This window comes from Heterocephalus glaber, unplaced genomic scaffold (assembly GCF_053883595.1).
Source record: "Heterocephalus glaber isolate CG9 unplaced genomic scaffold, H.glaber_assembly_v1.0 deba00001472, whole genome shotgun sequence".
NCBI lineage: Eukaryota > Metazoa > Chordata > Mammalia > Rodentia > Bathyergidae > Heterocephalus > Heterocephalus glaber.
Genome location: NW_028258315.1, coordinates 96,852,925 through 96,878,614, shown reverse-complemented (window position 1 = coordinate 96,878,614; position 25,690 = coordinate 96,852,925). Strand labels below are relative to the sequence as shown.

The 25,690-nt window shown below is 42.0% G+C and overlaps 1 protein-coding gene across 29 annotated transcripts in view; it reads left to right on the top strand.

The window, feature by feature from the left end:
• The window catches only part of Cadps (calcium dependent secretion activator), a 457,138-nt gene that overhangs the window by 176,015 nt on the left and 255,433 nt on the right, over window positions 1-25,690 (top strand). For all 29 annotated transcript variants that reach the window (XM_087182504.1, XM_087182502.1, XM_087182498.1 and 26 more), the window contains exon 4: window positions 24,287-24,367. In XM_087182504.1, the coding sequence (XP_087038630.1) occupies window positions 24,287-24,367 (81 nt within the window). The remainder of the gene's footprint in view (window positions 1-24,286; window positions 24,368-25,690) is intronic.

Sequence of the window (25,690 nt, the reverse complement as noted above, 5' to 3'; positions counted from 1 at the left end):
CAGAACAGCTGTAACAGCGACAGCAGTAGATGCTTGCGGGCAGTGCCCTGACTGATGACCCCACTCCAGTTCCTTCTGTCCTTGCACTCTGCTGCTTACAGTTAAGTTTCCCAGGAGAAGGTCTGTTGGGCTTTATTGGGTCTTATCCCATTTGGCTGGGTAGGATGCTGGGGACAGGGGAAGGAAGTTCCTGCCTTGTTTGAGATGCATGTCACATGAAAGCATAGCGGAAGCATGGAGTGAAGAGCAGTAAGTGGAACACAGGAGCCTGAAGAGAGAACTCCACAAAGATACTCAAAACCTAGCAGAGCTCTGTCGTCAGGTGTGACAGTGGCTTGAGGAGGTCAAGTGATGGATGGCAAAATGGCAGCATGGGTTTATGAAACAAACAGCCCCAAACAAGTTTCCTCATTTAAAAAGTGTCAAATGGGCAGTGCCTGATTTCAACTGTCCTCCATGACAATGAGAATGACTGATTATTCTCTGCAATCATTATTGTAATAGATGACTTAAATCATTTTTCTCTATGCTCAACTTTTCCTCTCCTCTCCCACACAGAAGTCCTAGTGATTAAACTGTGCCTTACTTAATAGGTTCATTAATATAGATTACTCCTCAGCTCTCTGTTACTCCTGAAGTCTGGCTTCGCCCTATGGAGTCATCTACCCTCAGTGGTCCACCATCTGGCCACAGCACTGACCCTGAAGGCCACATCCTTTGATTTCAGCCTTCTTGCCTCCTCACTCCCATCATGCTTTGCTCCCCTGCTTTCCTCCTTTGCTCTGCTTGCTCCTCTCTCAACCCTGTCCTGGTCTCCTTATGGCTTCTAAGTGTGGCTCTTCTTGAGGTTCTTATGTGAACTTCTCCCCCCAACTCTCTGCAACCTCAGTAGTTTCAGTGACCTACAATCCGACTTTTTCAACTAGCCAAGTCCCACTTCCTGCTCTTTGCATTAGTTTCTCCATTACACCCTAATCTCACATTCCCAATTCATTTGCCCACAGCCTTGACTCAAAACATCCCAAGATATGTTAAGTACATGTACCAACTCCCTAAGATGAGTGTGATCATCATGTACTGCAAATGTACTAACAAAAAGAACCGAGGGATAGATAACATGGGGGTTTGTGCAACAATTCTAATTTTGTGATGTTTGAAATTTTCCATGATAAAATGGGTTTTTTTTACTTTTTTTTTTTGGTACCGGGGATCAAACTCCAGTCTTTGCGCTTGTGTAGCAGGCAGTGAAACCACTGAGCTAAATCTCTGGCCCTTAAAATGTTTTTTAATACAAAACAAAATGCCTTTACTCCAAACATATGTGATACCTGTTTGGGATTCTAGTCTAAAGCAAATTCAGTTCTCATCCCAACTAAACTGCTCATTACTCCTTTCATTTCGACCTCTGCCCAAACCAGACTACTCACTCTCCTTCTGCATGAGGTGTTGGCTCCCTCCACCATACTTTGCTCATGTGTTTCCTCCAGCTAGAAGGTCTCCACACCTCATCTTTCATTGACACCTTGGGAAGTCTGATCTATCCTCCCCTCTCAGGAGCCGCTTCTTTCTAGAAACTTTCCCAATTATTAGAAGGAAAATATGACTTCTGGGAAGGGTCACTCAAGAAGTTATTTACACATTTGTGCAAAATGATTTATCAACCAGAAGCAAAAACCTAAGACTTTGAAAGTTTAGGGCAAGGGTCTGGTAAATGCAGAAAGAAATAATGTCAAGCACATTGTGTCCAAAGGGTTGCAAACACATCATCTAGATACAAATTAATTTTTTATAGTCTATGATCCCCCTCCTGAGAGTGATGGAGAACTGACTACATATTCTACAGCAGTGATTCACTTATCACTTAGGGAGCCCTAGGGCACTGGTATTCAAGTGAAGGTCTTGGCTAACACCCAACCTGTATTTCTGGACATCAGTTTGCTTCTCCTTCCATACTTTTACAGCAGTTGGAGGTCATTATCTCATTATGACATTCTATTCTCTTGACATTATCTCCTAATTATGTTTACCTCGTGATTTTAAAGTTCACTGTGTACAGTCTCTTTAGATTCACATTTCCTATTATGGGGAAGTGTTTATAAGCTACCTAGGGTAATAACAAAAAGCATGGAATAGAGGAATACATTTTTTCAGCTCAGGTGCAGCATAGAAAAAATAATTGTGCTGTTTTGCCTAGAGAAAACCCTTTATTGCTTGAAGGAAATCAAATGCCAACCCCTTCCTATATTTGAGATGTATTCATTCTTAGAACTAGGAAGTTTTTCTACAAATAAATATCACTAAAACTCTTGAAATCTGTCAAATCACAGCCTAGTAACAGAAGAAGTCAAAAGAAGCATCATTTGTCACAATATTATTCTTATACTCTGGAAAGATTTTTTTCCTGGAATTTGTCTGGAGAAAATTGTTGACAATGTCAACTTGATTTCCTCTCTTCCTTCCTCATCTCCCACTGCCATCTTGGAGCTCCATAGATAGAACGTTACAGTGTCCCTTTGTCCCCTGCACGTCTCAGGCGCTCTGAGGGGTTTGTGATCCAGTGTATGGGTTGTGCAAAACAGGAGAGTGACATAGAGCCTCTTGAGTGTGGCGAGCCCTAAAATGTCAGCCCAAGAAAAGCTTTGCCAAACATGAAAGCTTTCTGAGGTAATAAGAGGTGATGGCAAACGAGGGCAGGAAGATGTTTGCAGGTGGCAAGGGCAAGAACAGAATGAGGTGTAGGCTAGATGGGAGGCTTAAGAGAGTTCCAGCTGCAGAACAGATAGAGTGCTAATAGGGAAGTCCAGACCTGAAGGTGCTGCACCTTCCTGTTTGCAGTGGCACATAGTAGGACCTCTGTAAATACTGGATGACCTGCACACACATAATAATACAGCAGAGCATCTCTCATTTATTGACTGTTGCCAATAAGTACAACAATGCTATTAAGCAGAAATTGGTATGCCCATTTTAGAGATGAAGACCTGAAGCTCCCAAACTTCACTTAGCTCAGTGGTGTTCAGTGGAGGTGATTTGCCCCAGTGTCCCTGGAGACATTTACCAATGTCTTAGAGCTATTTTTGGTTATCACAGCTGAAGCATAAGTACAACTTGCTTCCACTGGGTAGAAGCTCAGTGTGTTGCTAACATTCCAAAATGTTAGTGCTGCTGATATTGGGAAACTTTGATTAATCAATGGAAATTTTTTTATTATATCCTGATCTCCCTGCTTCCAAGCATATTCTAACCACAGTACTTTGCCAACTCATTGGTGTGATAGGATTGGGCACGTCACACAGTACACTCAGTAAGTAGCTGTTAAGTGAAAGTATAAGGGGATTGGATTCATGATTTATTTTAGGGGTTTTTAAATCTTTCCAGGCTTTACTTTCCTCAGCTATAAAATAATTATGACGTTAGCTCTGCCTGAATCACAGTGCTGACATGCACTTAAGATGGAATACTATCTATAAAAGTTTTTTGTAAATTGTAAAAATAAAGTGTAATAATAACAGATTTTACCAGGGATGTTTTAAAATGGAAGGGGAAAAAAGTAAAGGGCAACCTGAAACCGGCAATAAATCTAAATACATGATGTTAAAATTTAAGGACAAAGTTTCCAAATACGCAATAGACCATATTAACAGGATGATGAATTAGTCATAATAATCACCTTGAAAACTGAAAATGTTCCATCTGATCTATCCTGGCCCTTATTTCTGATCTACCCTGGCACCCTAGGGTCTCACAGGTCTCTCTGATTATTCACCTTTTCATAAATTAATTAAAAACAAGAAATTCCTTTAGTTGGCAGCAGTTAAGTTCTTCTTCTTAGAATTTATTAAGTCACCCAGTAAAATGTCCCTGGCTGTTGACAAAAGTCATTTCCACTTGAATCGGATGGCATTTTGCAGTATTTCTTCCCAGTGTGGGACTCTTTTCACAGATTCCCTGAGAAGGTCACTGTGAATTTACAAACCTATAAACTCATGTTCAGTGCAGGTTTTTCTCCGAGTTTCTAGCGGTGAATTTTTAGCCATAAATTGTTGTTTGACATCAGCCCTTTAGAAAAACAAGAACAGATGGGAGGGATTTGCTAACCCCCTCTTGGTCCCCCTCAATCCTAATCACACACAAGACTGTTGATCTCTCTTCTCTGCAGTAAGCAAAGCTGCTTGTGATGTTCTGATCTGCAAGCCTTTGGCCATCAAGGAAACGGCTCATCCTGATGGCTGTTCCCAGGTTGTGTGACAGCTGCTGCAGCTGTGCTGCTTGGTGGCAGCCCACAGCCATCACCGTCATCACAATTATGTCATTAAGATCTACTCATTACTGTGTGGGGAGGAGAACAGGACCGAAGAGTAGATATAATCATGACAAATTCTTTAGTCCCTGATACCTTAAAACACTCCTGCCTAGTTTCCTAGTGCATTGTGGGAAGCTCCCTAGCGAAAGATGCTAACAAAATGCAGACTGTGAAATAAATGGTCATTTTGAAAGTTGCACTAAAATACAAATGAGTTGGATGTTGCTTGTTGTGAACCACCAATACAAAATAGGTGAGATGCCATCATGAAATAGACTCCATAAACAACGTTTAAAAGGGCACAAACAGAATGGGAATGACTTGTCTTTATGTATATGCATTTATGAAATTGAGGGATTTATTTGTCTCTGTAGATTAACCATGGTTTTATTTTCCTTTCATCATGACAACCATGTACATTAGCTCCAATTACCTGCCTCACTCCACACCCCCACCCGTATACACCCAAAAGGAGTCTCAGACATTTGAGGGAATAGCTATCAAGTTTGCAGTTAATACACAAATGTGTTTTGTTGTCTGGGACCAAAGACACCTTCCTACCCATTGATGTCAGCTGATCCATTGGCTTTCTCCTCCACCTGACTTTCTGAAATAATGTTGAATTGATGGGTTTTTAACTGTTGTTTTCCCTTCAAAAGAAGGCATAGATATTTTATGCTTTTGAAATGTTACCTGGATAAAATGGAAATACTCTTCTGTTAGCCAAAACATTTAGGGATTTTTTTCACATTTACTGAAATGCAGTTAATACATCTACTTAGCACTATTGTTCATTTGTAGTTTTCTCCTGACTCTGCCACATTTGCCTTTTGGGCTTCAATTTACTAATCTCTAAACTGAATTGTGAGGATTAGACTATTTTTAAGCAGTACTCCCACATCTTCTAAACATTAACATCCCTATGACCACTTCTTTGATTTCTGTGATATATTTATACTTCACCAAACACTTCCACATGAGCTCTAAGTTCCTTTGATGGTGCATTGCTTTCATCTTGATTACTTGTGGGGGGATGTCTCTCTCTGTCTCTCTCTCTCTCTGTATTAGTAGGCCAGCTAGGAACTCAAAGTTCTTTGGCTCAATTTCAGTACATTTCCTTATTCTAGGATTTTGAGTAAAGTGGCACAATTTTACAGTTTTAGCAGTTTTACAGCTATTTCTTGTCCTTTTTAGCCCTGTTTGAGAATGTCTGTTGTACTTGTGTCTTGTTGGAAACCACCTAATCCTTTTTTTTTTTAAGGAGCTAGATGATACATCATAGTTAAATAAATGGGTTGGTCACGTACCACCCTTAGTTGGTGTTAAACTGTCCCCATCTGTCCGGCCTCATGTCTTACTTTGACTATGAAGTTCAGGGCAGTGTCCATCTTCTTTGTTGCCCACACAGTGTGCTCCACAATCTTCACCTACAGCAGTGTATTCTTGTACCTTCTTTCACATCTAGCAGGAAGAGAGGACTTTACCCACCATCTTGTAGAAAAGTTTCTCACTCTTTCCCAGAAACTACTTAGCGTGCGTCCCCTTGCATCTGATTGGTAAATGCACCATATACCAAAATGTCATGTTCCTAATAATCAGTCATGGTGGTCAGGTGCAGGGAACTGCTGAATGGCTTAAACAGAAAAGGCCCTCACTGGGAACTCAGCATTGGATCAGCTTCCCCAGTTCTGTGTTCTGTGGGCCACCTGAGGAAAGGTGGGTATGGGATACAATACAGGGATTTGTACATAGGAAGATGGAGGCCAGGTTATGTGGTTGATTCTTGGCTATGCTCTTCACTTGGGCGAGTCACTCTACCTTTCTAAGCCTCATCCATCTCATCTGAGTTGAGGATAAAATCACTTTTCCAGGACAGTGATAACATTGCCCATGTCCTTGATTGCACTGATCTATATCCCCAGCCCTTAAAAAAAATTTTTTTTTCAGTTTTTAAATTTTGTTATAGAGTTTCACTAAATCACTGAGTTGTCCAGGCTGGGTTCGAACTTGTGATCATCCTACCTCAGCTTCCCAGAGTGCTGGAATTACAGGTACACACCACCATGTCTGGTTTGATTTCTAAACTACTCTCATGAAAAGAATCAGGGGTCCTTGGAGAAATCGTGATTCTAGGGCTGAGGTGGGCAATATACAAGATGAATGTGGAGCATCAGGTGAAACCCAAGAATTGATTTAAAAAATCCATAATGATGAGCATATGTCAAGAGAACGTGGGGCCAACAGAAAGAATTCCCAGTGGCCAAATTTGAGCAACATATTAAATAACATAGTATTGGTTTATAACTCTTTCCTAAGTCTATCATGTAATGGATAAATAATTCCATAAACAAATAAATTGGGAAAAAGAGGTAAGTGGAAGACAAGTCTCCCATTCAAAACAATTCCAAATAATTTATGTAGATACATTTCAAAGATATGGAACATAACTTGCCCCATAAAGTTTGGACTAGCAGCAGTGACTTGATAATAAAGGTTGACAGCAGTGACAAGCCAGGCTTACAGCATATTTCCTTGATATGATTTATTGAGAATGGGTCTTCATTTCTGTAGTCTTCACCTCCCAAACCCATAAACACTTTGTACCTCTGTGAGAAACACTAGACCAGGGTGGCAAGCCTGTGGCATGCATGCTGCAGCAATCTATTTATTACCATTTAAAGCTCTAGAAGGCTCACCATCACTGCACTAGACAAACCCAAATCAAGGGACAGTCTACCAAATGCCTGGTCCTTAAAACTGTTGAAGTCATCAAGAACAAGAAAGTCTGAGAAACTTTCGTACCCCAAAGGGATGAGATACAAATTGGCAGTACAATGTAGCATCCATGGTGGCCCTGAACCAAAGGAAAGGTCCTAGGGGAAAACTAATGAGGTAGAAATAAGTGATGGAGCTTGGCTGGTAATGATGGATCGGTCTTGTTTCCTTAGTCCATGATCATGTGAGAGAGCAGTGAGAAAAGTTGGGTGTAGACATGCAGGAACTCTTGGTACCGTCTGACTTTTCTGCAAATCTGAAACTATTCTAATATAAAAATCCTTACATCTTTAAAAGTTCTTCTTTAATGAAGTGCCATAAAAGATAAATCTATATACTACATATATAAGCACCTAGCCCATCATGGGCACTCAGTGTATTTAGCTGACTCTGCTACCTTCAGGAATATCTATGTTCACCCTTAACCCTTGCATCCACTTTCCTCCTAAGCCATCCATGATGTTTAAGAAATACTAATCTGAACTCTTTCCTTCTTCTGTCTCACACTCTGACATTTAAACCTTCCAGTGACTTCCTGTTGCTTCTCAGATAAAGATGCATTGCTCTCCTAAAACTTACAAGACCTTGAGCCTTGCCTCTCTCTCCCAGGCTTATTCTGCATGACTCTTCCCTTTGCCCTATACTCTGGCCACACCACCCAGCTCCTGTGTTTCTTCCTGCCATGACCACTGACACTATTCCTATGTGAAATCATCTTCTCCACTCTGTCAAGCTAATCTCTACCTATCTTCAGAGCCACTGAGTCTGACTTCTTTCAGGAAATTTTCTCATTATACGGAGCAGTTATCTTTTTGTAAGTCAACATGGATGTGCATGGTCATGTGATTAATGTTTGCATCTCTCTCTAGGTCATCGATTCTGCTGAAGACCAATTCATTTAGCTCATCATTGTATGCCCAGCATCTACTACATTGCTTGGCATGGTACATGTTTAATAAATCTTTGTGGAATGATGGGAAAGAATAAGCTGTCTCTAGTACAATCCCTTTAAAAAGGTGATTGTATTTTTTTCCAGAAATATAGCTCTCTTAAATAAGAATTTGGCAATGTCAAACCAGTTTTTTTAACCTCATAACTTCCAGCTCCTTTGAATGATAAAGTGAAAGAGTTTTGAAATGGACTAGTTTGAAAGTCCTATAATCCATTGGACAATGGGCTTTACAGAAAATTTTTGAAGTGTGGATGCTTCCGGAGCAGGTGGGAAAGGCAGTCCTGAAGAGTGCATTCGGCCTGCTTGCAAGCATTGTGAATCAAGCTCTGGGCCATTGTGGTACTTCCTGGTCATGCCTTTCTGAGAGAATAGAGTCTCTGTGCTGAGGTCAAATTAACAGTGAAAAATAGCTCCTGACTATATCTTTACTGATGAAGAAGAGGAAGAGGAAGGGGGTAACAAGAGTTATTTTGTTGATTCTGGCAATACTATTATTGGGGTATTGGGGTATAGCCATGAAACCTGTGGACTGTGAAATAGGATTTCAGTTATTAAAGAGGCCTCCATCTTCCCCAACTATCTCTGTTCTTTGTTCTGTCAAAAATAGCTCACTTTCATTCCTTTTGATTATTTACTTACTGCCTTTGAATTCATTTGTTTGTAAGATAGCCCTATGATAAATACTTTGTAATTCACTCACAGCTGTCAACACTGTGACTCTTTGGATATGAGTTTTCCTCAGATGAGGTTCCCGGGAGAACAAAAGGCATGAAGTATCCTTCTTCCCTCTATGCTCACCCACACACAGCATCCCTGCACCTTCCTTCCTATTATGGACATCAGCCTGGAACCCTAAGTCACAGAAGTTCTTAAAGAAGAGCATAGCATGGCCACATTCATGCTCTGGATTGGTCTTGTGTGAGTGGGGGACACAGAGGCAGCAGGGAGACAAGTGAGTGCTAGAGCAGGCGCCCTGGTGACAGTGAGAGGCTAGGTTGGCAGGAGTAGGGAAAGAGGAGGGACACACAGATGTGAAGCACAGCACTGTCAGGCCAGGAGAGCTCTTGACAAGCAGGGATGTGTGGGTGCAGCAAGAGGAGAGCCAGGAAGAAGCTGGAATGCAGCCGGAGCTGCCTGGGAGAAGAGCAGGGCCACTGACAGGTAACCATGGGAGGCGGCCAGCGTGCATGCTTTCCTCGTGTCCCCATGCTGGCCCAGAGAGGTAGGCACTGTGGTTATCCCCAGTTTCTAGAAAAAGAAAATGGAGGCTTAGAAAAATAAAGCCATGTTTTCAAACCAAATTGACTCAAGGCAGCTGCTTGCTGCTGTGCATTATTGTTTATCACCTGGAAAATTTCTGCAGCTTCTCAGCCTTTTTCCTTGCCTGCTTTCTACATTCCACTGGGAGAATTTGCTCAGGAGTCATCTAGAACACAAACCCAATTGTGATGCTCCCTTTCTCAGTAACCTTCAGTGGCTCCCCATTGCCTGTAGTGAGTTTTCAGTTTTTAAAGGTATGTAACACTTTTAATAGAAAAGTTTATTGAAAGACCTTAATATAATCCATAACTAATTCATTAATGATTCTGCAGCCAGTAGAAGATAAACATGAGATAGCTTTTTTTCAGTTGTCCCCCTAACTTTAGGAAGGGAGCAGTGCCTGTGCCTGTGCCTGGGATAAAGCCCCTTGCTAGGTGCTAGGCAAGCACTCTACCCCGAGCTCAACCCCAGCCCCTCCTCCAACTCTTTGTGACTGTGTGTGTAGATCTCATAGTCACTTGCCAAAGCCCAGCCTAGTTCCAAACATTGACTTCCTATCCAGTGTAAAACTCCCCACTTCCCTGCTTTGCTGTGACTGGCTCCTATGGTGTCAACACAGGGACGGTGGTACTGGCAGAATACAAGTGTCCTAATGGAGCAGTGACTGCTGTCTCTCTGGTTATATAGGCATGGGTCCCATTGCATGGTGGCAGCTGAATGCTGATGTGCTCATGAGAGACATGTGAAAGCTATTCCTCAGCTTCCTATCTTTTGTCCGCTCATCAGCTCCCAGCTTTGGGGCTTCATGAGAACTTCCTTGTGCCAGGACTTCTAGTCCAGTGACCACCTCCATACTGAGGATCCAGCAAGATGGCTGAAGTGCAACGGGCATTTGGCCCTCAGACACCCATGCACCTGTGACACACTAGATGATGGCAGAGACAGTGCTTATCTGTCTCCACTTCTAGGGTAATGCTGCAGGAACCCTGATTCTTGTCAAATTCTTTCTTTCTCTTTCCTCTTCTTTCCCAGTTTTCTGCTTCTAAATACTTGGTGAGGAGGATCATTGGAATGATGACTGGGGTAGCAGGACCAGCTGGACAACTCTTAATGAGTCCTGGAGGGTGTGACTGTCCCAGTAGAGTTTGTGCCTCTGATGCCTGGCCAGTGGGCAGGCACCCTGTTATAGAAGTCACTTTGCTCCACTGGTGTTTCTCCTCTGCTGCTTTGTTCATGTAAAATCAGTGTGTCAACATGCATATATTAGGGCCTAAAACATTTTTTTTTTTTGGTACCGGGGATCGAACTCGGGTCCTTGCCGCTTGCACAGTAGGCGGCAAAACCATTGAACTAAATTCCCAGCCTGCTAAAACATTTTTTAATTTTTATTTTTATTGGTACATGTTTGCAGTGCGTAATAACCACATTCTTCATGGTGAGTCGGTACATGTACATAACACATCTTAATTTTTTTCTCCTTCCCTTTCTCTCCCTCCCTCCTCCCTCCCTCTCTTGATCCTCTTCCCATTTGCAAAAGGTCTATCTCCCTATTTTCTATCATCATCTTTTAATTTATTCTTTATTTGTAATATGGGCTCCTCAGATCATAGAAAACTTGCAATATTTGTGTGTCTGATTTATTTCACTTAACAGTATAGTCTCATGGTATATTGATTATCTTACAAATGACTCAAGTTTATCCTTTTTATGGCATAGTAGTACTCCATTGTGTATAAATACCACATAGGCAAGAACTTTCTGACCAGAACCCTAATTGCACAAGAAATAGCATCAGGAATAAATAAATGGGATCATATCGAATTAAAAAGCTTCTGCACAGCAAAGAAAAAAACCGACAGAGTTGAAGAGACAACCTACAAAATGGAAAAAAATTTGACCAGCTATTCCTTGGACAGATAACTAATATCTGAAATATATAAAGAATGCAAAAAAATTAGACTCCCCCAAATAAAAGACACCATCAAAAACTAGACAACCATAACAAATAGACATTTCTCAGAAGAAGAAATACAAATGACCAGTAAATACATGAAAAAATATTCAACATCTCTGGCCATCAGAGAAATGCAAATTAAAACAACACTGAAATGTTGAACGTAAGAAGTTGGCTTAAAAAATTCTTCTGGGAAATGAGCTCATTGCAGGATTTTTCTTCTCAACAACATAAGTGAGATTTCATTCCAGTGAAAGAATCCTCAGAAACACAGATGTTAGAAACAAGCATACATTTTTTTCTTCCTTATGAAATAGAGACACTGACAAACTTAAAAGTGAACTGAAAATGAAATTTAATAAGGAAGGCAGGCAATATATTTTGCCTTATTTTTTAAAAATTGGGTTTTCCACTTTTATCTTAAAGTGAATTCAACAAAGGGCTAGTATGATTGCTCCTCTAGATCTCCTACTCCTCACTGCTGCTCCCACCCTCCCCCACCCCCAGCTGTTCTACCTCTTTTATTGTAAGTTGTTTTCAGGTGACATCTCAGACCTGCAAATCCAGAAGCAACTGTTGCGTGTTTCCATTACCTTTTCCCTCTGAGGCACTGGTTGGGCCTGGCTATGAGTGTGTGTTTGTGTGTGCTGACACATGGGGCAGGATGTTTGAAGAGAGTGGGTGTTTGCAGCCAGGGCACCTTGCTTTCTCCTGGAACAAGGGGGCTTGCAGCAGAAAGATGCATACAGCCCAGTGGAAGGGGTCCACTCAGAATTCTCCCTGAAGAGCCTCAGTAATTGAACCCGGGGTCTTACACACCTTGGTTTAATGAACTTCAAAGCAAGTTCCATGGATACCTGTCAGAATTGTTCTTGCAAACCTGGCACCTTCTTGAACAAATTTTTTAACCACAGTATGAACTGTCAAAATTCCCATTTGTATCTCTTTGCTTTCTCAAGTTATTTCAGATCTCAGCCCTGCTGCTAAACTGGAAAGGGTTTAACAGCTAGAGGATTAACATTAAGAAGCTAATCTTCCACGTTGGGTTAGCAACTTCTCTTTGCTCCATTATGGAATGCCATCCTGGCAAGCGGCTTGGTTTCCTGAGGTCAGCATGCACAGTGGGGCTTCAGACTTCAGACCACTAGCGTTTGGGACTGGATAATTCCTTGGAGGTTTTTTTGTTTTCTTTTGGTTTGGTTTTTTTGGTACCGGCGATCTAACTTGGGACCTTGTGCTTGCAAGGCAGGCAGCAGAGCCACTGAGGTAAATCCCTGGCCTGATAATTCTTTGTTGTAGGGCACTGTCCTCTCCGCTCAGGCATGTAGAGCAGCAACTGTGGTCTGTACTCACCAATGCCAGTAGCACTCTTTCCCTCAATCGTGATGCCAAAAATGCCTCCAGACTTTGCCAAAAGTTCCCTGGGGTGAAAATTGCTCCTCTCCTCTCACCTGGATAAGAATCACTGGTCGATCAAAATTATAGCATTTTGTCAGAAAACCCCAGTCTGGGTTAGCATTTATTTTGAAAGGCGGGGAGCTGCTAAGATAGTCATTATTTTATAAATTATGACGACTAATGTCCCAGCTTGTGTTGAGGACTGTCCCCTAAATTTCTGCAGCCCTCCTCTTCTGATAAGAAACTGAAGGTTACCGTAAAATTAATCACTCCAAAGGGTTTGCAGAGGGAGGTAGCTCTAATCTCTGGCTGTCCTCCAGTGTTGGCTGGTGTAGATTGCCAGTGCTTATTGACTTAGAGATTAATTATTAATGATAGGGAAGCTCATGAATTTTTCAGAATTTTCTCTTCTTTGGGTGCATGTGTGTCTTCCCATCAGGAGTATATGATCCCTTCCAGCCCTCCTACATGAAAGCCACAGGCTGTCACCCAGGGTACTATCTTGTTCTGTGAAGGCTGGCTGCATATGCTGACTCTAAAGTTTTTAATCAACCATTTTCCAACTCAACTGCACATGTCAGGCTGTGGAAACAGAATCCATCCAGCACTGTCTGAAACCAGCAGGGGCCTTGTGGCATTGTGATTTGATATCTCTATGGCAGAATTTCACAATAAGAAATTACAGGAGTACATATTTTTGTGGAAATGTCAGCAAAATATCTGCAGGATTTAAAAGGAGGTGAAATAACACCAACAATAATAATAATCTCTGTACATTTCTTTCAACCTTTTGAAGACTTTTTCTATCTACTTTCTACCTGGTTTAGTTCAAACCCTGTACTTTTAGAACATTCTCTTATTTTTACTGAATAAAATGAATAGATGGCTGACCCAAACATCTCTTAATCAATAGACTTGAAGATGATGACCATTATGTGTTGATTGATGAAAGCACAGAGGATAATTTTTCAACTTATGAAAACACATAGATCAGCTTAGAATACTGAGACTTCCCTCTTACATGGAAGATAAAATATTTATAGGCAATCACTCAACAAATGTGGATCGAGCTCTTATTTTGTATCAGGCACTAGCTGAACTATTAACCTGAAAATCATTGGAGTTTCACTTCATGTTAAAGCCATTTCTCAGAAATATATTTTTCCAATTTCCTAACTTAGAATACAACAAAGATCTTGCCAAAAGGCATCATTTTGCAAATCAATTCTGTGTCTAGCAGTGTTGCATAAAAGCATTTGTATTGACCTGATACATACATTTGGTTTTGCTTTCTAAAAACAATTCCCAGGGCTGGGGATTTAGTTCAGTGGTTCTGCTGCCTGCCTGGCAAATGCAAGGTCCCAAGTTCTATCCCCCGCAACAAAAAACCCCCCACAATTCCCATTGAGAGCCTACTTTCCTTGTGAAGCTAAGTTGCTTTTTAAAGGTGGTTAACTGAGGCTCCTGGATAAATTTTGGTTCCTTTGGAGATTTTATAATAATTTACTGAGGGTGGGGTGGAATTTGCTACAATTGCTACAGAGCAATTTCTCTAATGAGCCTAAAAAGGATTCCTTAGCTAAAACAATTAAATTTAGGACCCTTTGCAAATAGGAAAGGTCAGCATCAGCAAATGAACTATCTAATCCTAAAATCAGCTTCACAAAGAATGTGCCTGTTGTCTGGATTACAAATACAATTCCAAAAGATGAGAATCATTTATCTTGGTGGTGGTTTACCACTCAAGTGTTTCGCACCTGGGAAATTGCTAATAATTAGGGAGAAATTAGATTGTGAGGCCCTGGGGCCATCTTGGTTTGGACTTCCCCAGTGCGTGGTATGTATATTTCAGTCAATATTGTTTTAATTTATACTAATTAAAATACTGCTTATTTGCAGGTTTCTCTCAGGGGAGAGGAGTCCTCCTTTCATCTATATCCCTCCTCTAAGCCAAGGTCATATTTGCCTTTCTCAATGCAAATTTAATTATGTTACACTGTGTTCACTTAAGTTAATTTGAATTGATGTGGAATTGTCTACACAGACTGAGTAAAACAGAATTCAGCAACTCCCAGATTCTCACTATTTTAAGGCACTTTAACGAGAATTCATTGTAGTTTTTTTTTTTCACGAAAGACTCAGTAATGCTTCTGAAATACATTATGTGTTATCTTCCATTTTCTAGCTGCTTTTGCAGTGAGGTTGGGACCATGTAATTAGTCCCATGCCAACAGGCTGTGAACTCTCATGTTCTGCACTCCCCTGTTGCCCTGAACCTGGGAGCCACAGGTTGAAATGGTGAAGGCACAAAATGAGGTGCTTCTGTCTTCTCCAATTCGAGTGAGTATGTGGAAGAGAGACCCCATATTCAGCAATAGACAGATCAAATACAACAGAAATGAACAACTGTGTTAAACCACTGAGATTTTCGAGTTAAATTCCAGTGAAACAAATTAATCTCTCCTCATTATTTCCTCTTTTTAATTTGCTTTCTCAATATTTACTTACGTTTTCACTATAATACATGATTATCCATTTTTATGCTTGATATGGGGCCACTGACCTCAATTTCATTAAAAATACAAAATCTTGGGCCTGGGGATTTAGCTCAGTGGTTCCACTGCCTGCCTCGAAAGTGCAAGGTCCTGAGTTCGATCTCCGGTACCAAAAAAAAAAATCTTTTTCCAGCTTGTTCAATATAGTGAGAGTTCAGTGTTGATATATTCTAACAAGTAAGAACTATCACATGCGTTGGAGTAAATGATTCAACACGCAATACAGTATATTGGAGGCAGGAAGCATTTAATAAATGCTCATAATAATTTGGGGGTTTTTAACCCCTTTTCTCCCATCTATAGGAAAATTTGGGGCTTCACTCTTTTAATATTACCTCTTCCTCTTAACCACAGATACTTTTAAAATAACTAATAAAAATATACATCTAGTTGGTTATGGATTTGATACCTGGAACTGACCGTTTCTTTGACAGGTCTTAATTAAGGAGAAACTCACACTTTATAAATATTTTGACTTTGGACATTGGTGACACCACAATAGACACACTCTTGGGGAAGGCAAAATGAGATAATTATACATGTGGCTAAAGTTATGGATAGACCCAGTTCTCACAAGGTACTTGTGTAATGATTGGCCTGGGACAGAAAATGAAGCTCGGCTTATATTTGTGACACAAAGGAAACAGCAGTGCATGTGACAGTTCTCATGCACAAGGAAAATTATACTCCTTGCGTCAAGTTTAATTGACATGGCCAGCTCCATGATTTATAGATTTGAACATTTGCTGCTACTTGAGATGTCTCTTACACACATATACACCTGCTTGGAAAAACACATTCACAAAAGTCATAACTGCAGAAGCTGGAAAACTCAATTTCATTTTGATCTTATGAGTAATTTTTATATTGTTGTCAATATTTGAAAATGAAATTCACTTCCCCTTAAAATAAAGAGTGGATACAGTTAGCAAAAAGCATTCAATTTTATTAGTGGTATTTTAGACATCATTGGAGTTTTTGGACTTCATGTTGAGCACATTATGTATTTATCCCATTTATAAATTGTTTTTCACCATGACTTGAGCTACTGAAAAAGCAGAATTGTTCAATAGCACAGAAGGATATTTTATTTCCCTTAATATTCATGTCCAAATCTCCTAGAGAATAAAATCACCTCTGGCTTCTATTGGAAAACTGACCCTTTTCCATTGAATCATCTATGAACAGATTTTCAGAAATTAGTCAAAACTAAATTCAAGGCTGGGGGTGTGGATTGGTGATAAAGCACTTGCCTACTGTACACAAGGCCCTGGGTTTAATCCCTAGAACCATTAAAAAAAAAAACAGCTAATGACTGGGCTAGAGGTGTAGCACAATGGTGGAACATGGGTTGAACACACATCAGGCCCTGAGTTGAAGCTCCAGCACTCAGAAAATGACAAAACAAAACTACTAACAATTAAAATCATTTACATTTGTGCAATACTTGACAAATTTGGAAAAATAACCCTTCTTGTTTTTTTTAATGCTGAAAGTTATCAATTTTTAAGGTCACTCTGCTCTCATAGCTTATAGCATTATGCCTGAAAAAACCAAGTGTTTCATGATTATTTTTAAATAATGAGTCCAGTGTTAATATTCCCAGTTTCCATATGAGGAAACTGAGACTTAATTGGTTCACTCTTCTACTGTTGCTCTGTTTCTTCTGCGCTTAAATTCTCAGTTTCACTTATTCGTTCATCAAAGATTTAATAAGTTTAAGCCATTTGCATTCAGACCACTACTTAGACAATGATTTGAGCACTACTGAGTATCAGACACCATACTAAGTGACGGCACTAATATCTCATTAACTCATGAGACAAACCCTTAGTAGATATTGTCTCCATCTTAAAATCGACTCTGGAAATATTTCCTGCTTATCCACCTTGCATCAGTCACTGCAGATTTTTTTTATAGTGAGCAAGATAGACCAGGCACTCATAGTCTTACAGAAAATAGGACAAGAAGCAACTTTGTGCAAATGTGATGGAGGTGGTGAACGAGGAGGTTCAGGATGCTAGGTGAGCCTGCATAACGTGATCTTGGCTAGGACCAAAAGGCTCCTAAGGAAGCACCATCAAGGCTGGAACTTGGACTAATGGTTCAGTGTTATCCAGAGAGAGATGATGGAGGCGAGAGTATGTGCATCATTGGCCAGGGTCCAAGCAAGAGTACAGTATGTTGTGTTTGAGAGTCTACAAGAAGTACAGAAGGGCCTGATCCTAGAGAGAAAGACAGGGTTGGGGGGATGAGGCTGGAAAGCTGTGCGGGAGCCAGACGATGACAGCTTGCTAAGCTTTGATAAGGATCTCAGACTCCTCTTCCTAAGGAAAATTGAAAGTTACTGAAGAGTGGGAGGGTACCATGAGCAAATGCAGGTTCTAAACAGATGGGCAACTGCCATGCAGAGCAGGGGTTAGATCCTTGCTCCCCAGAGTAGGACACACCCAGACCTATTGAAACAAAATTCTCCAGGAATGAGGCCCAGGGAGCCCTGTCTTCTAAAAAGTTCTCTGGTTGACTATTTGTGCTGCAAAGTTTGAGAACCACTGAATTTTGGTAAAGGTTACTGGTCTTTGATGCACATTGGAATCACTCAAGGGGTTTAAAAAAAAAAAAAAAAAAAAGATGCCTGGGCTCATCCCAGAAAGTCTAATTTCATTGATCCAGGTACAGCCAGGACATCAGGTTTGCCTTTTATTTCTCTCAGGGGATTGTAATGTGCAGCCAGGGTGGAGAACTACTGCATGAAGGAAAAGAGGACACAGGTGACATCAATGGTCCAGGAGGAGATGATGCCATCCTGGCCAAGGAAAGGGGATAAACAGGTAGATTCAAGAGAGACTTAGGAGATAGGTGCGCAGCTATGAAGAGACTGACCAAGCCTAATCCCTTGTACCCTCTCCTCACAAAGCTACAGGCTTCCTCTCTACCCTGGGCTTAAAGCTTCTCTACCCACCCCCATAAAAATAATGCCTGTACTCTGCTTTGAATGGTTTCAGTGCCTTGTGTTCTCACTATAGGATAGGTGACTTACTTGGCTGTCTTCCAGCACAGCTGTGAAAACCATTAAGATGATCCACTTGAAAAATAAACAGCTGTGTCCTCCATGCTGGATTAAAACCCTAGTCTCTGGCCTCAATAGTGCTAAATTATAGCCATAACCTTCCAAATCCTCCTCATATTCAAGGCATCATACTAAGTGCTTTATAAGTACTATTGTCTTTTATTCTCATAACAAGCTTCTGTTGCTGGCATTATTACTACTAGGACTCCCACTTTGCAAATGAGGCTGCAGATAAAGAGAACTCAGTATATTGTCCAGTGTCACAGAGCTATAAGTGCAGAGCAGGGATTTGAGACCAGATCTGTTTCCAGCTCCCAGGTTCTGGACCACAGTCCCCACAGCTGCCCTAGTGTGGAAAAGACGCCTACAGTACAGGACACACCATCAGCCTAGGTGCTCACCTGTCTCCCCATGCCTGTGAGAGTGAGGCGATACATAGCTCTGGTAATCAAGGAGGGCTGCTTGAAGAAAGAAGATCTGAAACTAGACTCTGAATAAGATGTCAGACATGAAATGGTAGAAAGCAGAAAGGTGGTCTTCCCAGGACTGGGATATCCACAGGGACTGACTGGTTGAGCACTACAGGATCATAAAGGAATAGGTTGGCTTTCTGTTTGGGATATTTTTATGTGTTTATTTTTCGCTTGCTCAGAGAATTGCTGCATTTGAAGCTCTTCTGTTATACAGTATTTACTGCATTGCTGAAAGTCAGCAGACATAAAACCAGTCACTCAAATGCAGGCCATTGTCTCACTGGCTGGCAGAAACAGAGCCAAACCCTACATTTCCTAATCAAGGAGAAGTATATCCTTCAGAATGGAAACTATGACCTGTTCAACATCTTCTCTTGGAGAGGAAATAGGGCATGGTAAAAGAAGATACAAACGATCTTACTTTAACTCTCCTGCAAATGAGGTGGTGTCTCCTTGGGTAGTTTTTATAAAAACAGGATATAATTGGATGTGCATAAGACACCTACCTCGATGTTGTCTCTACAGATAACCCAGATGGGAGGCAAGGCTGTAGATTTCATCGAAAATAATGGTATAATATATCCCTACAGTGTGTGGAAACCTTTATTACCATGATTGCAGTAGTCCCCTGAGCTGTAGACACACATGCTTAGTGAGGTCTAATGCCCTGGCCCTGACCACATAGTGAGGAGGAGGCACAGATGCGTTAGATCTCAAGGTTTCTGATTCTAAATAATGCTCAGTTTTCTAAAGAATGCTTCCTCTATGCAGGGCCAATTATCCCTGGGACTACAAGCAAAGTACTTAACCTTGCAAAGCTTGGTTCTCATCTGAAAGGCAGAACCCTGATTTGCCACTCTAAGTGTTGTTGGAATTGGAATTTGTCTAAGGGAGAACTCTGGAGACTGTGGGATGACCAGGACTGATGGTTGCCTCAGAACCACATCCTTTTTGACCACACATCCAGCACCCTGCTAATAATCGTACAGATGCCATTGCATTTCATCTCTGATTGGCTCTGCGAGTTGTGCATTGTCATTCTTATTCCCTTTTCAGAGTTAAAGGAGTTGAAAACAATTGAAAGCTAAGGCTCGAGAGGTCTAGTCTCTTGCCCCAGATCACTCAGCTTTATCATGGAAAGGCAAGGTTGTGAGCCTGGACTGTAGAAGGGTTACCTGCTGACCATTTCTACAGCTTCAACATTAAAAGTAGACAAACAGGATACAGGTGAAAAGGAACTGGAGGCAGCATTCAGGCACTAAATGCTGTAATATAGCCACAGTCCAACCCTCTGTACATTCTTAAGACAGGAGCTTGGGGGCCACATCTCCTGGTTAGGAGCTGACAAAATCTCAACTGTAACTTTCCAGACTGCGGTGTACCAGGAAGGCAGCAATCACTGGAGCAGTTTGTCTCTGAAGCAGAAAAAAAAAATCTGGGGCTCTGGAGGGAAGAGGGACGTTCCAGCTGAGAAGAGAGCTTTAGGGGAGCGCTTCCACCCTCTGCTGCAGAGACAGCCTTCCTTGGAGACACCAGTCCCTGGGAAACCAGAGCCAGGCTGGAAAGGAGAGCTAAACCCAGGTCAGCAGTGCTTACGCTGCAGCTGCTGAAAGATGCCTCTGCATCCAGCTCTCAAGCCCAGAATTAAGGGTGCTTTGGCAGAAATGTGACTTCTTCTAAGCCAGCGAAGCTCAGTCTGCTCCTGTGTTTCTGCAAAGAATGGTGCATGGCTGGAACACAGCCACTGAGCAGCAAGATAAAGCAAACTAGAAACCCAAAGACCAAGCATCTGCTTTCAGCTCCCCCACTGATTATGGTGTGGCTGTGGGCAGATCACTCCCCCTCAGTTCCATAGTTGGTCAGGCAGTCACTGTAGTCACCTGCCAGGTTACTCAGAGCCTCTCAGAATTTACCGTGCTAAGTGCTAGGCCTGAGGAGGTGAGTGAGGTCGGCTCCTTTCAGGGAGCTGCAGCCTAGTAGGTGAACAGCCACTCATCACACCAATATGTGTAAAATCACACCTGTGCTAAGCACTATAAAGGAAAGGCGCATTACACTAGGAGAGCAGGTGACAAGGTAAACCCACTGACTGAAGAGAAAGAGGAAGAGTAAGAAGGGGTTACCAGTCCATAGGGGGACAAGGAGAGTGCCCCAGGCTTGCAGGACCACATGCATGAAGGGCAGGGAGGAAGCTACCTCCTCTGCAGTCCTCAGCAGAGCACACCTACTGGCTGCAGAGCGCAGCAGGGACCACACACCAGTCTGAGGTTTCTGCCTGTCTTGAGCTTCCTCCACCCAAGGTTCTGGGTCATCTTCACCTTAGCCCTGAGGCTAATGTTCGTTGATTTACTCTGAGGGCTGAGTACCACAGATTTTTCCAGAAAGCAGAGCAATTCAAATAATGCATGAAGTTCTGCCTATTTCTAGTTACATTTTCTGCATATTTGAATCAGATCTCTCTTTGCTTGACTGGAGGCTGCTTCTTGGCAGTAAGTAGTAAGGATGGCTATGGGTGGGTCCAGAGTTGTACTTGCTTCTTATCAATGTAAGCTGTGAGTACAAGAGTTCAGGGCCCTGAACAAAGCTGGGGTCCAAGGGTGTCTCCCGCACCTTCCCAAGGCTGACCCTCTGGGGTCTGAGGTAATGGTGAGGCCTGAAGCCCAAGCCCATGATTTCGGCATCACTCTAAAGGCCAGACAGGGCATTCCTTTCCAGCACTTGAAGAGGTAGCTACTTGATTCTCTGTATTTTTAGATTTCATGCAAAGGACTGTCAAGCTCTCAGCGGAAGAGGACAGCACTGTCCTGCCAAGCTATTTTAGGGAGCTTCAGTAGCATTTCCTCTTCAGGTCATCAGCTGTCAGACAGCTGGGTTTGCCTTCTGGTCACCCCTGCTAATTAAAGTCCAGGAGAGCCAAGGGACTCAGCCCCAGAAAAAGGAGAAGACACTGAGAAGCTGGGGAAATGTGTCAAAACACGGGAGCCTCTGCCTGGGCCGCACTGTCAAACCAAGACCCCACACCCACACCCTGGAGGGACAGTCCCTTCTGGCACCCTCTCCTCTGAACTTTTGTCGCCACATGGTGGCCCATGTTAGAAATGCAGCCAATGCACATTCACTTTATATTCATTTAGAATAAGATTTCCAGCTGTGATGATATGGGCATTATACAAAAAGTTTTAAAAAGTAAGTCTCAGTTAACAACAGCTGAGTCAGTCAAAGTCCAACAGGTTCCTTTCTGCAGAGCTTCAGAGATTTTATGCACTCTGACCCCATGTTTCCCCAGCTGCTCTGATATTTCCTCTGGAGCCCTGTGGGAGCCTTTTCTCTGAAATACCTACTGCCCTTGTTCAGCATAGCACCCATTAGGACATGGGGCCTACAACACAGAGCCAGGTGTCACAGGAGGCTTTGCAGTCTAAGAGGTCATCTTCTCCCCAAAACTGTGAAAAGGAGAAAATAAAGCAATGCTGACTCTTGAATCAAATGGGAATAAAAATGCACGGCACAGAGCCTAATGGGGTTTCTATGGGTTTTGTAAGATGAACCAAAGAAGATTAATCGTGATGGTTCAAAAGTACAGCCACAAATCTTCTAGTGTTATTGTTTATATCACATTAGAAATAACCTTATTTTCTCTACCATTTGATAGCATAGATGAGAAGCACGGAGTTTAAAATTTCTAAATAAAACATGGCTTTTAGAAGAAAGACTTGAGGAACTCATGTACAGTATTTCTTTTTTTTTCTACTTAAATTCTTTTATTGGTACATTTTAGGTATACAACACATTTGCATTTCTCATTGGGAACTTGTACCTTTACATGATGCATCTTGCTTCTCTTTTTTTCCCCATTCCTAGCCCACCTTCCCTATTTACAACAGTATTTCTTAACTAACTTTCTGTTATGAATTAATATGTACTAAAAAGAATAATGCCCATCCTATTTGAATGTCACTATTATTAAATTTTTCTGTGAATTACCTATTTACCGGAAATAGCAGGGTCAGTTACAGTTTTGAGGGACAATGCTTGGCTTGCCTGGAAATAAAGAGAAAACTTCAATTGACAGAACAATTGACAGAATGTGTATGTATGGCCTGCCAACTGTTGTAAGTAAAATTTTATTAGAACACAGCAGTGCTCATTTGTTTATATATTGCCTGTATCTGTTTTCACTCTACGATAGGGGGAATGAGTCACTGCACCAGAGGAATTATGGTACCCAAGCCCTAAAGTTCTAGTTGTATCCCCTTTTCCAGAGAGGTTTGCTCACCTCTTCCATGGATTTGTAGGAAAGCTTAAAGGTTATATGACCAAACCCTTCATCATGTCAATGGAAACCTGAAACCAGACACTAGGGAAGTGCCCAGGCTTATTTATGGTTGGGAGTTCTGGCCTTTATATCCAAATAGTCCTCATCAGCAGGGAAGGTGAGGATAGGTTTGGTCTCAGTACCTGCGCCAGCTGATTGGAAGTACCATCTGGCAGACTGCTTGCAAAGGTCTCAGTGAGAAGAAATGCCATGACTAACAATTCTCTCAAGGGCCGGGTGGGTGACACCTGTTCAAGAGCCAGGTATGAGCTGTGCTCCTCATGTGTCATAATTCTGCTGCTGCCTCTCTCCTTATACACAGTGTGATCAAATACACAGTGAATGTTTAAATTTAAAAAATGTATTACAGTAAAAAACACATTGCCATTAATTCCCCTCAACACACACACACACACACACACACACACCATTTTGAACACATGTATCCCGTCACTCCTGCCATGTTCTGAAGCAGTATTGGAAGTCTTCTTTCATGAGTGTCTCTACTTGTGCTGTTTTGGCTGCCTGAATCATTTCAAAGCATTTACCTTTCATGGGTGTTTTGACTGTGGGGGAGAGCTAGAAGTCTCAAGGTGTCAGATCCAGTGAATAAGGTAGATGAAGGCACACAATAATGATTTTACAAGTCTGCCTTTCTGTTGGATGGCGCTCAGCAGCAGCAGCAGCATTTGCTGTATTTTTTTTTTTAAATCACACCTGGCAAAGACACTCGTGAAAGAGATCTTCCAGAACTCCTTCAGAAAGTGGCAAGAACAATGGAAGAAGTGTGTTCAAAGCTAGGGGGAGTATTTTGAGGGCGATTAATGGCAATGTGGTAAATATTTTTAAGTTTATGATTTTCTTATATGATGACCACGTCTGTTATACGTGCTCTATAAGCTCTATAAGCTCTATAAGCTCTATATTCATCAGGCCAAAGCAAAAGTGCTATGCTGGCCCTCATTAGGACCCTGCTGCAGAGCCACTCAGAAGTGATAGGTGATCCCTGCACAAGGTCATGCAAATGTCTGTCTTTATATCATATTCTGCTCAGAAGAGTTTAACTTGGTATTTCACTCCAACTGGATATGTCAGTTACAGGAGTCATCTTTTACCATAAATATATCCATGGGTCTCAAGGTAGGGGTATAAAGTAAAAAGTCACAAGTTTATTGGTGTTTGTTACCCAAACTGAAAGTCTCCATGTTTCCATGTTTGTGCTTTTGTGCAGCTGGACAACCCAGATGAGCAGGCAGCCCAGATCCGACGGGAGCTGGATGGACGTCTCCAAATGGCAGACCAAATAGCCAGGGTAAGGAAGTGCTGGGAGATGTTTGCTGGGGACCAGACCACAGTCCAACCCAGAAAACAACTGATTATTAGAGCCTTTGAGAGTCAGAGTGGAGAAGCAGGGAGAAGGAAGGTGAGGGCATCTCCCTGATTGAGCCTCAGCCCTCCTTGCTCAAGCTGTCCCATAGGTACCACCTGCATTTACTTCCCAAGCTCCGGCAAATATCCAAACACAGGCCTCTTCCCTGGTCCTGAGATCCAGGCTCATATTTCCTACCATCTACTGAACATTTGCATTTAGACAGTTCCCTGACTTTTCAAGTTGAATGTGTTCAAAATCTGGCTTCTTATCATCTGCCGCCCACCTACACTTACTACCTACACCCCTATGTTTACTGCTACTCACGTGTCTGTATCCAGTTACTGTGGATGGAGCCTCCTGGACATTGTCAGCTTCTGCTTCTTCCTCCCAGCACTCCAGCTCTATTGAGTCTGCCTTTTTCCTGTAGATGGGAGATCTCTTAGCTGCTTTCCTGCCCTGCTTGTACTCTGACCCAGCCCCAGCTTCCTTACCTGGAGTTGAGTGGCTCCCACTTGGTATCCCTGATCCCATCCTATTCATCACTGTCCATCCTGCACCCAAATGCCTTTCTACAGCCCACAGAAGAACATCTGAAAAGAGAGACTCGGAATCCTTTAATGCATTGCTCCATGCCCCAGAACACAGTCTGACCTCTTTAGATTTATGTTCAAGGCTCCTAATCAACAGACTACACCCTCCCTTATTACTCTCCTCTCACAGCTTTCCCGCCAGATCTCCCTGATCCAGCTGCAGAGAATGTCTCCCTCTGAAGACACCGGCCCTTTCCAGGGTTGGTGTCTTCTCCCCTCCTCTAAGCAAGCTCACTTACTCAGCTTTAAGTACCTGACTTAGCAAACCTTCTCCAAGGGCCTAGAGGTTTGTCCTCCCCACCTCGGTGCTCACACTGTACTGTCTATAGGCCTTCATTATAGCAGACTTTATTACTGAGTGGAGATCATTGGTTTACCATTGTGAGTCTCCCAGAGGTTTGGATTCTTTCTTATTGTTGATGATTAAAACCAAGTGTATCTACTATTTTCTGTCACTGCCATTTATGTTATTATTACTGCTACCAATACTGTAGTATTCAAAATCAGTGACCTGATTTTGTGTTGGGCACGATGAATGCTTTATATGTGCCATCTATGTCAATTCTCAAAACAGCACCCCCAAAGACATTTCTGTTATCATTCTGGTTTTAGAGATGGGGAAGTGCCAGATCAGTATGACAGGCACTAAGAGGCAGACTGGACCCTCAGTTCA